The sequence below is a fragment of the Mustela lutreola genome, chromosome 7 (assembly GCF_030435805.1).
Source record: "Mustela lutreola isolate mMusLut2 chromosome 7, mMusLut2.pri, whole genome shotgun sequence".
NCBI classification, from domain to species: Eukaryota; Metazoa; Chordata; class Mammalia; order Carnivora; family Mustelidae; genus Mustela; species Mustela lutreola.
Window position 1 is genome coordinate 77115338 of NC_081296.1, and position 12346 is coordinate 77127683.

The window sequence follows — 12346 nt, forward strand, 5'->3', positions numbered from 1 at the left end:
AAAGAAACAAGAGTCTTATGGACCTCTCAGCCAATCCTACCAGTAAACTAAAGATGATTTTTACAGCAAAGCACTCTCTTACCAGTTACCAAATCCACCAAGCAAAAGAGAAAACCTGTGAAATGTGTTTTAATGGGTTTGAGCAATCTTTTAGGGTAAGTGTCCGATAATTAAAGAATTTCAGAATTCTGAAACATAGGGGAATAAAGACCTTCCCACTGCATCTTTAATGTTGGCTGGCCTCCCAGGGATGGCTGTTGGGCTCACTCTCTCCTGCATGTCTGGACGCCTGTCCTCTTTGGAAGTCAGGAGGCTCAGGCCCTTGTACCATCTGGCACCTTCAGCTCCTAGGAGTCTGAGTGGCCCTGGGGAGACAGTGTCCTCATGACCAACAGAGTTGCCCCTGCTCTTTTAGGAACCAAATGAGAGTGGCCAGCCATATGTGGGTCCAATATCACCAAACGTCTTTTGTCCTTCAAATGTGAAGCTTTCCAGGGCGCCTGAGGGGCTCAGTCTTTAGGTTAAAGCCTCTGTGTTTGACTCAGGTCATGATTCCGGGATCCTAGGATCGAGCCCCGAATCAGGCTCTCTGCTCAGCAGGGAGCCTGCTTCTCCCTCTCACTCTGCCAAATAAATGAATAAAAACTTCTTTAAGAGTGCTTATTTTTTTACTTGGGAGGAAAAAGCTTTGGATAGAGGTATTTCTTTTAATAAAGATTTTATTTACTTGAGAGAGCATGCGAGCAGGAGGGAGGGGCAGAGGGAGAGTCACAAGCAGGCTCCACACTGAGTGCAGAGCCCAACAGGGGGCTCGAACCCACTATCCTGAGATCATGACCTGAGCCGAAGGCAGAGACTTAACCAACTGAGCCACCAACGTGTCTCTGGTCTTAAAGTTCTTTAAACCTCAGCTTCCAAGTCTGTAAAGTGGGACTAACAACATCTGCCTCCTGGTTATTCTGAGGATTAGAACTAGTAGGGCCAGCATGGTGCTTGGCAAAGCATTTGGCATCGAGTGACCCCTCCCATGGTGTGCCTGCTCTGACAAGACCACAGGGCCATGTGGTCAACAGAAAGTTTGTGCCATACCTATGGAAATAAACGACAATCCACAGATGGGCCGCAGACCCAGCTAAGCAGGACAGGAGGACATCCTAAAGAGGCGATACCTGACTTGAACTTCCAAAGCCCACCTTGGGATCCAGCAGGGAGGATGAGGTGGGGCAGAGCAGCCAAAATGCACAAAAACCCAAGACCCAGAACAGTTAGGGAAAAATGGATTTTCTGAAGTCACAGACTTGCTTCTGAACATTTTTTATTCACAACTAGGATTATGCAAAAGCGATTCAATTCATCATTTCAACCAAAACAAGTCATGTCATGATTGCTTTAAAACAAACTGTTGGAAACAATATACAGTTGTCTGCTGAATAATGGGTTTAGGAGTGCCAACTCTGCACAGTCGAAAAGCCGAGAATAACTTTTACCTCCCCAGAAACTTAACTGCTAATCGTTTACTGCTGACCAGAAGCCTTACTGATAACACAGTTGATACATATTTTGCTTGTTAAATGTATTATATATTCTTATAATAAAACAAGCTAGAAAAAATTTATGAAGAAAACCAAAAGGAAGAGAAAATTCATTACAGCACCGTACCATATTTATATATAAAAAAAAAAAAAAAAAAAAAAAAAAAAGCTGTAAGTGGACCCGCGCAGTTCAAACCTGTATTCCTCAAAGGTCAGTACAATGTATACATGAGGGCACGTTTTATACTTTAGTCATTTTCTTCCTCTTCACCCCCCACTTTCCTCTTTCCGGAGGCCTCATCTCCTGAACAGATACAAAAGGGAAGATGTAAAATTCAATATCGAATGTTTCTAGGAATTCTGTCTACCATTGTTTGAGCTATCCTCAATAAAATACTAGCAAACTAAATCCAAAAATGTATTTTTAAAAATTAATTCACCAACTGACCAAGTGGAGGTTCAATATTTGCAACTCAGTTGGGGCTTCTGGGTGGCTCAGTCATTAAGCGTCTGCCTCTGGCTCAGGTCATGATCCCAGGGTCCTGGGATCGAGCCCCGCATTGGACTCCCTGCTCAGCCGGAAGCCTGCTTCTCCCTCTGCCAATCTCTCATGAATAAATAAAATCTTTTTTAAAAAATTAAAATTAAAAAATAAAGCGGTTCTGAGCTGATGGGGGAGCCAGCCCTTCACATTAGAAGTCTACCCCAAAGCAGCAACCCATGTCCACGACATGAGCCGACTGGGCCTCACAAATCAGGGCTTCTCCTGGGCAACGATCAGGGCAGGAGGGACACTTCCTCCTCACTCTACACTGGCTGACATTCCAATCATATTACTTGAAATATGTTCCCCTGCTTCCTCAGTATTTCACTTCTTCTATCTAAAATTCAGTATATTGGGGCGCCTGGGTGGCTCAGTGGGTTAAAGCCTCTGCCTTCAGCTCAGGTCATGATCTCAGGGTCCTGGGATCGAGCCCCGCATCGGGCTCTTTGCTCAGCAGGGAGCCTGCTTCCTCCCCTCTCTCTCTGCCTGCCTCTCTGCCTACTTGTGATCTCTCTCTGTCAAATAAATAAATAAAATATTTTAAATAAATAAATAAAAATAATAAAATTCGGTATATTAAAGCCTGTAGTTTTCTTCTTTTTGTTTTTTTGTTGTTGTGTTTTACAATTTTATTTATTTCAGAGATAGAAGAAAGCATGAGTGGGGAGAGGGAGAAGCCGGCTGCCCACCTGGCAGAAAGCCCAACAAGGGCCTCGATCCAAGGACCCTGGGATCATAACCTGAGGTGAAGGCGGACACTTAATGGAATGAGCCCCCAACATTCTTAAAATTTTGATGAGAAGGGATATATAACTTTCAGACATGCTTAAATGACTTCAATTTGAGAGTTTTTGTTCTGAGAGAGAGTCATCACTTTTAAACACCCAACAGCTTTTATGCACATATTAAAAACCACAAAGTTTAGGGCGCTTGGGTGGCTCAGTGGGTTAAAGCCATCAGGTCATGATCCCAGGGTCCTGGGATCGAGTCCCACATCAGGCTCTCTGCTAAGCGGGGAGCCTGCTTCCCCCATCTCTGCCTGCCTCTCTGTCTACTTGTGATCTCTGTCTGTCAAATAAATAAATAAAATCTTTAAACAAAACAAAACAAAAAACTACAACATTTAAATACTGCATCAATTACACAAGAAGGCAAACTGCTCATTACATGTTTTCCTCCACAAAGACATAAATTATTTAATTGATTTTGTTTATTTTCCTAGCTAAGCTTTTCTCTGGGAAAATGGCCCTAAGAAAAACAGTAAAAATACAAGTCCTCTGTACTGTTATCCTCACTAAATCACAGCGGGGCAGGGAGTAAAAGCCCACCAGCCCCTGCAACCCTCAGAAGACATGTTACCTCCATGCCCAGCTCACCTTGGAGCTCCCGTTGGTAATGGTTTTTAATGGCTTCAGCGTCTTCCTCCTCCTCACAGGCACTGCTGGGGTCCTGGCAGGGGACACTCAGCCCCCGCTGGTTCTGCTTCTCCCACAGATGGATTGTCTCGTGAGTAGAAGCCCTCAATCGTTCTTCTTTCTGTAAAGAAGCAAACCTTTTTAACTGAAAAAATGAACTACCTTTCTGCCCACTTGAACTTAGATTTACTACATTTCTTGTCTTCAGAAAACAGTTCTCTCCATGCCACACCCGTTACCTCACACCGTGATCACTCAGTGCAGTTGAGTTCCAAGGCGTGAAGGGAGCACAGGCTGAAGGGGCAGAAGGCCCCCTCATGCTAACCACCCAGTCAGATCTGGCACACACGTGGCCTCGGGAGCTGTAGTGTCCCCCCTGCTGCCAGGCAGAGCCCAGAGAGCAGCAAGCAGCTTGAGGAACCTCAGCCACGCCCAGTGGACACCTGAGGGAGGCTGTGTCTGCTGACCCGAGACAGACACCCGGCGCACACGGGCTCCACCGAACTACAGTGGTGAGCAGATGGTCCCGTCTGGGCCCTTCCCCCCCAGAGAGCTTCCCCACAGCTCCTGATGACAGGACGGGGAGGTGCTGGTAGGGAAGGATCCCTGAGCCCCAAAGCAGAACAGTCACACGCGTCCTCCGCCTGGCCGTCCACACACTGGTGTTCACAAGGCAGAGCTGGTGTTGAGAGAGTCAGGAACATCTTTTCGACCTTCCTAGCTATCTGGCTAACAAAGTTTTATGATAGCTGTCAAAGGTTACATTTTTTTAATTATCAGATTTCCCCTGAAATCTCATAAACTGAACAGAGAATACGAGTGTCTGGCTTGCTGTATCTTACCAGTGGCCACTGACATGCCACACTTGGGTTGAAGCTGGCTCCCTGATAGGAGCAAGATAAGATGGTTGTGGCCACACAAAATTGTGAATTAATATTCTGGAAAGTACAGCTCTTAATACCCAAAAAATCCCAGGATAAAGCTTAACCGACGTACTTTAATCATCTCTGTGCGCTGGCATTCAGGGTCACGGCCAGCCATCGGTAAGAGTCTAATCCTCTGGGTCTTCGAGCATCTCTTCTCAAGCGGCAGGGTCATCTTCCTGTGTGTGGCACAGTCTGTAGAGTGAGGTCTGCTGGGAGACAAGAATGCCTCCCTGTAGACTAAGAACAGTCAGAGGCGGTTCTATCAACGTACCAACAGCCACGGACAGTGACCACTACCCCTTCAGCGGAGGGGGAGGCCAGGCCACGGGTCCTGGCACTCTGAGCCTCCTCACTCTCTGCTTCCTCCCTCTGTCCCATCTCCAGCGAATGCATGGGGCGAAGTGCAAGTAGAGGAAGGAGGAGAGCAGGAGGTAAGGTCAAAGGCTTTTCCAAAGAAACAACCCCACCCCCCCACCCCCGGACGACATTCAGAGAGAAAAGAAGGGACAGGAAATCTCAGTTCCATAAGGGTGGTGCAGAGGCCAGAAGTGATTCAAGAATGAAACAGGCATCCCTCCATCTGAATATGATTAGAAGGAAGGTCAAAGCAAGGAGCCTCAGGACAGCACTGGACCGGGAGTCCCCAGTGCAGAAAGCAGTACATCATATCAGAAAGAAGAAAGGGAGATCCTTAGGAGAGCGTCCCTGAGACGGGAGGGAGATGGGACGTATGGAATGTGAAACACCGAGCACAATGGAAAAAAGCAAGCCATAGAATCCTTTGTCTCTTACACCTCCATTCGAGAAAGCTCGGGAAGAGGCTGGATTTGAACAGCATTTATTACACCAGGTCTCTGCACCGCATGACATCATATTTGACTTAACTGATACTCATCCCTGTGAAGTCAATATTATCTTCATTTTATAGATAAGGAAACTAAAAATTAGAGTGAGGGGCACTTGGGTGGTTCAGTCAGTTAAGCTTCTACCGTAGGCTCAACTCATCGATCCCAGCATCCTGGGGTCGAGCCCCACATTGGGCTCCACGCTCAGTGAGGAGCTTGCTTCTCCCTCTTCCTCTGCCTGCCACTCCCCCTGCTTGTGCGCTCTCTCTCAAATACATAAATTTCTTTAAAAAAATTATAAAGTTGTGTGACCATTATTACAATCTGATATATTTATTTATAAAGGTTTTATTTATTTATTTGAGAGAGAGAGGGAGAACACAAGTTAGGGTGGGAAGAACAGAAGGAGAGGAAGAAGGCTCCCTGCTGAGCAGGGAGTCCCACAAGGGACTCGATCCCAGAACATGGGCATCATGACCTGAGCCGAAGGCAGACACTTAACCGACTGAGCCACCCAGGCACCCCTACAATCTGATTTTAGAACATTTCCATGACCTCAAAAAGAAACCTTGTGCACACTGTTAGTCGGCTAAATGCCCCACTTGGAGGACAGCCGCATGAAAGACAACAGCGCGGGGACCTTAGGGGAAGGCGTGTGCAGGAGCAGAGCCAATAGCATCCAGTGAAAAGGCTAGATATGGAGCACCCGTTAGCTTGGGGTCGAGCCGCAGCTCCTGTGGTCATCTCGCCCTTTTCTCTACCATGTGCACACATCAACAACAGGCTTATGCTTGGCCAGCCTCCCAGCTAAATTCCATGGAAGGCAAAGGACATGGGCCAGCCGAGCACTGAAGACCAGTCTCCTAGGCCTCCTATCAGGTGCACTGACCACCGTGAATTCATTCACTGGTCTTTTGGTTTATACGGGGGTCTTGGGTTGGTTTTGACAGCGTGGACTGACTCTCTGAGAAACGGCGATCTGTGGTAGAGGTGAACCAAACCACGCGCCTGGTGAGCTGCACCTTGAAATCATGTCTGTCAGAGCTGAGCCAGGCTTTCTGCACGACTCTCCACCTTGCTGCTCGTTAACTACCAGTAACAACTGGTCAGCATGAACAGTTACCTAAAGGTGAGCTTGGATTTAAACACAGCTTGTCCCTGTAGACCAGTGTCTTCTCGAACGAACAGGTGGTTGTGGTTGCCCTGCATTGGGGCTTTGTAGACATCAAACACTTCACTGCCTAGATGCAGGGAGAGGCTGCAAACAAAAAACTGTTCAGTACTGGGGTGGACATTCGACAAAGCCCACAGTTTCCATTCTCCCCTATAGGCTTTACTGAAAATGCTATGAAACCGTGTCCTGAATTCATGAGAAAAACAGAGGTGCTGTAAATAACATATTCCCTTTTAAAGCCAAAGGTGGTAAAATTCATCCTTCAACTTGAAATATAATTGTTTTGTCATTTTCCCAATCTCTACCACTTCATAAGACAGAAACACTTTGTTCCCAAAATACAAGTGTGTACTGCCCAATAGCAGCTCCTGCAAGTGAGCTAGCATTAGGCTTTCCCCCCAGGAGGCTGCTACCATGAATCTGATCACACCCTGGGCCCACTTCGAAGGTGTCATCTCCAAGGCCTAGATTTGTTTAATTCTTTAATGGAAGATGGCCCCAAAGTAAGGTCCTGCACAGAGAACCCCGTTCTTCCCAGGCATTCCTCTGGGTCTTCCAGGGCCCTCCGGGCATCATGGGCTCACCTCCCATCTGACCACTTGACCACCCGAGCGTTGCTCTCCTTAATTTCATTTCCTTCCTCGTCCCGGCGTTTCCTCCATCTTATCGTATTTTCTACCTGGTTCAAAACACAAAAGCATTAGAAAACCAATGTAACAATTGCGTGTTCTTTTTCCCTCCAGTGACTTACAATCATGTGCCAAGAGTTGGTATGTAGTGCTAAAGGAAGCTCACAGGAGAACTAGTGCGTTAGGCAATGCTGAAACCCTCCCCCTACAAACACCGAGAGATACTGGTTAAACTATTTTGTTTAAATCTTTTGCAAGCTCATGGCAGTGGAAGCAGAATCCAAGTATAACGCAGGACGGGGGGATTACCACACACACCAGGAGCTCCAAAGAAGAGAGGGTGAGGCTTTGGGTCCACATGGGATAGACAGTTAAAATGGGGACCTGTGCCTATCGCAAGTACACCTGAAGGGCTGTGAACCCGACGAAAGAGGGACTAGTAAGCCTAACCTAGTAAGACAGGGAAGTCCTGGGCATTAAATGAAAAATTAAAAGATAAAAGAATATAAAGTTAAGAAATCAACAATTTCAACTTGAGACTTCTACTTTGCCCTGTTTTTTAGTTCAAAGGTGTCCTACCCATATAGGAGGCAACTCCAAATCACAAAGGTAGCACAAAAATTGGTTCTGCCCCCACAGAAGCTCATCTCCACCCGAAGCAAGAAGACAAGAGCCCTGTGAGAACACCACAGTGTCCTGCCATCCCAGGTCTTCTTGAGAGGAACCGCCTGCAGACAAGGCCTCTCTTTGTGCGTAGTCGGAATCCCATAGAGAGCCTGAGAGAATGCTACTGAGGAAGCTGCAAGGACCTACCCACGATAAAATGCAGAGGCAGTTCATATACCTAAAAATATTTATCCTAAAGGAAGTAGCTAACAATTTTCAAGAATCTTTATCATTACTTCCATTGAAAAATTATAACTGGGAGGAAAAGGTTAGAAAAGTGAGAATTACAGGGTTTTTTTAAAAGGGTATGTAACTTCTCCCCTAAAAATATTCTCAAAAGACATTTCAGTCCTTGTTCTAAAGAGTAAACATAAAAGATCATTTCATAATCTCGTCTCAAATAATTATCTGTTTTACTTAACAAAAAACTTGGAAAGAAAAAAAAAAGAATCAAGTATAGAATAGTACCTTTAATCTTAACCTGGTTCTATCTTCCTCGTCAAGCACTTTCTCACCTTCAAATTCATCTTCGTAATACTGAGGATCGAAAGGTCTAAAAACCATTTTTTAATCTCATATTAGCCATTTTTGTAATGAATATTATTAATGCTTATAAAATAATCATCTTTACAACATGCACCAATATGTTAAAAGTCACAGAGACAAACAACTTCATGTAATATTTTAAGAAAGTATGCAAATTAGTGTATTTTCTTGAAATCGGATTTTAAAATATCGGAAATAAAATCCAAGTGTGACTAACAATTCCAAGCCTTGTTTGAGGAAATAGGTCTTCTAAAATATAAATAAGACATGGTCTTATCTTTCTACTTTTTTTTTTTTTTTAAAGAAAAGTATCCTGCTAATTACTCAAGAGCTTATACACATGAACCTTCACAAAAAATACCCATCAATACTATTTTGTTGTCCAGAATCATTGTCTCTTCTAGCCATAGTGGCTTTTGCACTGAACATTTATGATTTCTCTAGCAAACTTTCTCCATCTCATTTTCTGATTTTTCAGCTTTACACTAGTGAAAAACACCTTTGTCAGCTATCATGCTGGTTTATTTGTAAGTGACAAATGCTAGAAGACTCATTCACATTAGAATTCTCACATTGAGGGACACCTGGGTGTCTGAGTCAGTTGGTCAGGCATCTGCTTTCAGCTCAGGTACTAATCCCGGAGTCCCAGGATTAAGCACCAAATCAGGCTCCCCACTCATCAGGGAGTCTGCTTCTCCCTCTGACCCTCCCCTCTCTGGTGCACTCTCTAATAAATAAATAAAATCTTTAGGGACACCTGGGTGGCTCAGTCGGTTAAGCATCTGCCTTCGGCTCAGGTCATGCTCCCAGAGTCCTGGGATGGAGACCTTTGTCAGGGTCCCTGCTCAGCAGGAAGCCTGCTTCTCCCTCTGCCTGCTGCTCCCCCTGCTTGTGCTCACCCACTCTCTGACAAATAAATAAATAAAATCTTAATAAAATAAAACCTTTAAAAATAAAATAAAATATCACAGCAGTTAACTCATCATTTTTTACCACAGCACATCCTAAATTTACTTTTCCAGAGGTATATGAGGAATCTCCCATCTTTATAAACATTTACATCTCACATATTTTAAATTAATATCTTGAAAAAAAAAAAAAACTTTCATCAGTCCTCTTACTTGGGTTCTATGCTGAGAAATTTAGGTAGTTTAACAAAGTACAATTCATTTCCTAAATCAGAGTTGATACTGGGGATTTCTACTTCTATTCTGGTTTCAGAAATCCGCTCTTCCTCCTGTTGATTCTGAGGCACTCCACGTTCATCCTAAGAGAGGAATCAGGATGTGAGAGCTTGAAGTGAAACTGAAAATGCTCTAGCTCTTCTAGGGTACTGGGAGATACAGATGTGACTAAAAATAAATTCAGATACCACTTCAGAAACAAAAGAGTTAGCAACCCCTCTAGGCCTCTCCCTAAAATTTCATCCTCTCCCCCAAAAATATCACCATGGGAAACAAGATCTTTTAGCCGGCATTACTAGAAAAAATACCAATTTTGTCGACATATCTGGTTTGCATAAGACAGTAAATGACAGAACTGTGAAGATGTACAATCCCCCAGTATGAAGTAACTTTTTTAAATCAGAGAAGAAAGTTAAATAGCACATGCTTTCTGGCACAGATTTGTGTTAGGAAAAACTTATATCAGAGACGCCTGGGTGGCTCATTTGGTTAAGCGTCTTCCTGAGGCTCAGGTCCTGATCGCAGGATCCTTGCTCAGCAGGGAGCCTGCTTCTCCTTCTGCTTGCCCCTCCCCCTGCTTGTTTTCTCTCTCTCTCCCTCTAGATCTCTGATAAATAAATAAAATCTTAAAAATCTTAAAAAAAAAAAAAAAAAGAAACAAACAAAGAAACAAAGATAGAAAAGAAAAGGAAAACTTAAATCAAGGGGCACCCTTGGTGGCTCAGTCGTTAAGCGTCTGCCTTCAGCTCAGATCATGATCTCAGGGTCCTGGGATTGAGCCCCCATCAGGCTCCCTGCTCAGCAGGGAGTCTGCTTCTTCCTTTCCTCCCTGCTCATGCTCTCTCTATCTCTACCTATCTCTCTCAAATAAATAAATAAAATCTTTAAAAATAAATAAATAAAAGAAAAGAAAAACTTAAAGGTTTTCAAATTATGAGTCTTCACAGTTTAGCCCCAAAGTTTGGCATCAACCTCATTCTGAGCAGTTCTTTCTGTACCTGCAAATATCCACAATTCTCAACATAACTGAGAAAGTCACCCATTCCTCAGGTGTTTCAGACCACTACTCAATTATCAATATCCTCTCTCCATAGAAACCAGACATTTCAGCTTTTGAAGCTTTCTTTTTACTTCAAGCCATGGGACTTGTTGAGGTTAATGATTATACTCACAGCAGGCTGCCCTGGAATAGATTGTTCACTGTCCCCATCGCTCTCTGAAGAAATGTCATCTATGTCTCCAAACAGATCCATGGTCCTACTGTGAGCTTCAATGCCAGGAGAAAAACACAAAGTATTAATTTCTCTGAGGTGCTTCATATGGTTTTTAGCCCATCACTTCAACACTGCCCCAAGATTCAGAAACCAAATCTCCACAAAGCCAACCTTGAATTTGCTCCCTGAGCCTAGCCCCCAGAAGCCTGACAAGTATCTATGGAGAAGGAAGGTGGCCAGTTTGGTTGGTGGAAGGCAAAGCTGCTGTGATAGCCAGCTTTCAACACAGTTCCCAGTGGTTCCTGCCTCTGATAGTCCTGCCCTTGCAGTCTCCTCCAACATGTGTCACAGTTGGTCTATGTGACCAATAGAATACAACCTCACTTTTAAGGCAAAGCCAAGATATTGTGGCTTTTCCACCTCCTTTCCTCAGCTCACTGCTCTGGAGAAGGCAGCTGCCATGACATGAGGACACTCAAACTGCTAAGGAGAGGCTCATGGGGCAACTAACTGAGGCCGCCTGCAAAGAGCACGAATGAGCCATCTTAGAAACAGATCATTCTGTCCCAGGCAAGCCTGTAGATAAAGGATTCTCAGCCAACAGCTTGCCTGGAGCTTCATCAAAGACCATGAGCCACAGCTACCCTGCTAAACCAGTCATGACCCTCAGAAATTATGGAATATCAGATGTTGTTTTCATCTGGCCCTCCCAGGGTAGAAGCTGAGTAGCTGGAGAAGGTGAGAGGTGGTATGCAGGTCACACAAGATAGGTTTAATCCAACACTCTTATCTCCCTAAGCCTTTGGATTCCCTCCACATAATGCCAGGGAAGCTTCATTACAAGTAGGCCACCAGTAGGTTGCAGCTAACCAGCTCTGGACCACGTCCTGCTGTATGTGTTAACACACCAGATCCTGAATGTGTAAGTGCCCCAAACCAGTCCATTTGGCCCAAGCTATTGTTATAGTCTGTCCTTCATTTCACATTCCTAGAACATAGTTCCACAGTATTCCCTAGGCTTTTCCCTTTATCAGCAAAGCCTTGTAGTTCTTCTGGCATATAAGCATTTCTTCTTCAGCTAGGAGTTCGTGCTTTGTCAGGGTAGGATGAGATCCTAGTGATGGGCTGACTGGTAGCAAGTGGGGCAGACAGCATGCAGTTGGCTGAGTCTTGAGGAGAATGGAAACTGCCACAGCTAACATTATTACCATGTTTTCAAGCAAGGAAAGCCCAGGCTCCTCAGACACAGGGAAGCAAACTGCTTCTCAGAGGCATAGAGTGACTAGCAAATGGAGTTTTCCTGTTTCATCTGAGTCCAAAGAGACATCCCACCCTTAGCTTCTTTCTCTAGCAATGTCGTTTCACATGAGAGACTTCAAGAGGCTATGAATTCAACTAATGTTGCAATTCTGCAACCGCACAAGTGAATGTTTAATAGTCAGCTACCTCAGCCCTCTGCCTCAGAGACAGGAGATTCCTTTAAGGCTGTGAGGAAAGCTCACTGGTTCTCTGGCCCTGACCTGAGCTGAATGTTTAAAGACCTAAGCTTGTAATATTCTTCCATAAGTGCTCCAGGACATTCCGAAGTACCCACCCTCACCACAGTCCGCAGTATAGTCACTACGCCTAACAGCCACTTGAGCCCTCAACCAGAGGGGTGATCGGATGCAG

At 44.7% G+C, this 12346-nt stretch overlaps 1 protein-coding gene across 2 annotated transcripts; it reads right to left on the minus strand.

The window, feature by feature from the left end:
* Positions 1 to 24: 24 nt before the first annotated feature.
* On the minus strand, positions 25 to 10845 carry LOC131836292 (RNA polymerase-associated protein LEO1-like). Of its 2 annotated transcripts, none has more exons than XM_059181560.1 (8): positions 10634 to 10845; positions 9399 to 9544; positions 8200 to 8284; positions 7021 to 7115; positions 6386 to 6520; positions 4488 to 4626; positions 3453 to 3612; positions 25 to 1836 (listed from the first exon to the last, which is right to left on the minus strand). In XM_059181560.1, the coding sequence occupies exons 1-8, from the start codon at positions 10778 to 10780 to the stop codon at positions 1781 to 1783; spliced, it is 963 nt and encodes a 320-aa protein (XP_059037543.1). In that variant the 5' UTR covers positions 10781 to 10845; the 3' UTR covers positions 25 to 1780. The 2 variants fall into 2 exon arrangements, with proteins under 2 accessions (XP_059037543.1, XP_059037544.1); XM_059181561.1 differs by having other exon boundaries at positions 4488 to 4623; positions 10634 to 10834.
* Positions 10846 to 12346: the final 1501 nt, after the last annotated feature.

Coding starts and splice junctions, on each gene's coding strand:
- LOC131836292 (XM_059181560.1), bottom strand. CDS start 10,780: ATGAAGCACCTCAGAGAAATTAATACTTTGTGTTTTTCTCCTGGCATT. Junction 8,285..9,398: donor TTTCTCAGCATAGAACCCAA/GTAAGAGGACTG, acceptor AATGGTTTTTAG/ACCTTTCGATCCTCAGTATT. Junction 1,837..3,452: donor TTACCAACGGGAGCTCCAAG/GTGAGCTGGGCA, acceptor GTATCTGTTCAG/GAGATGAGGCCTCCGGAAAG.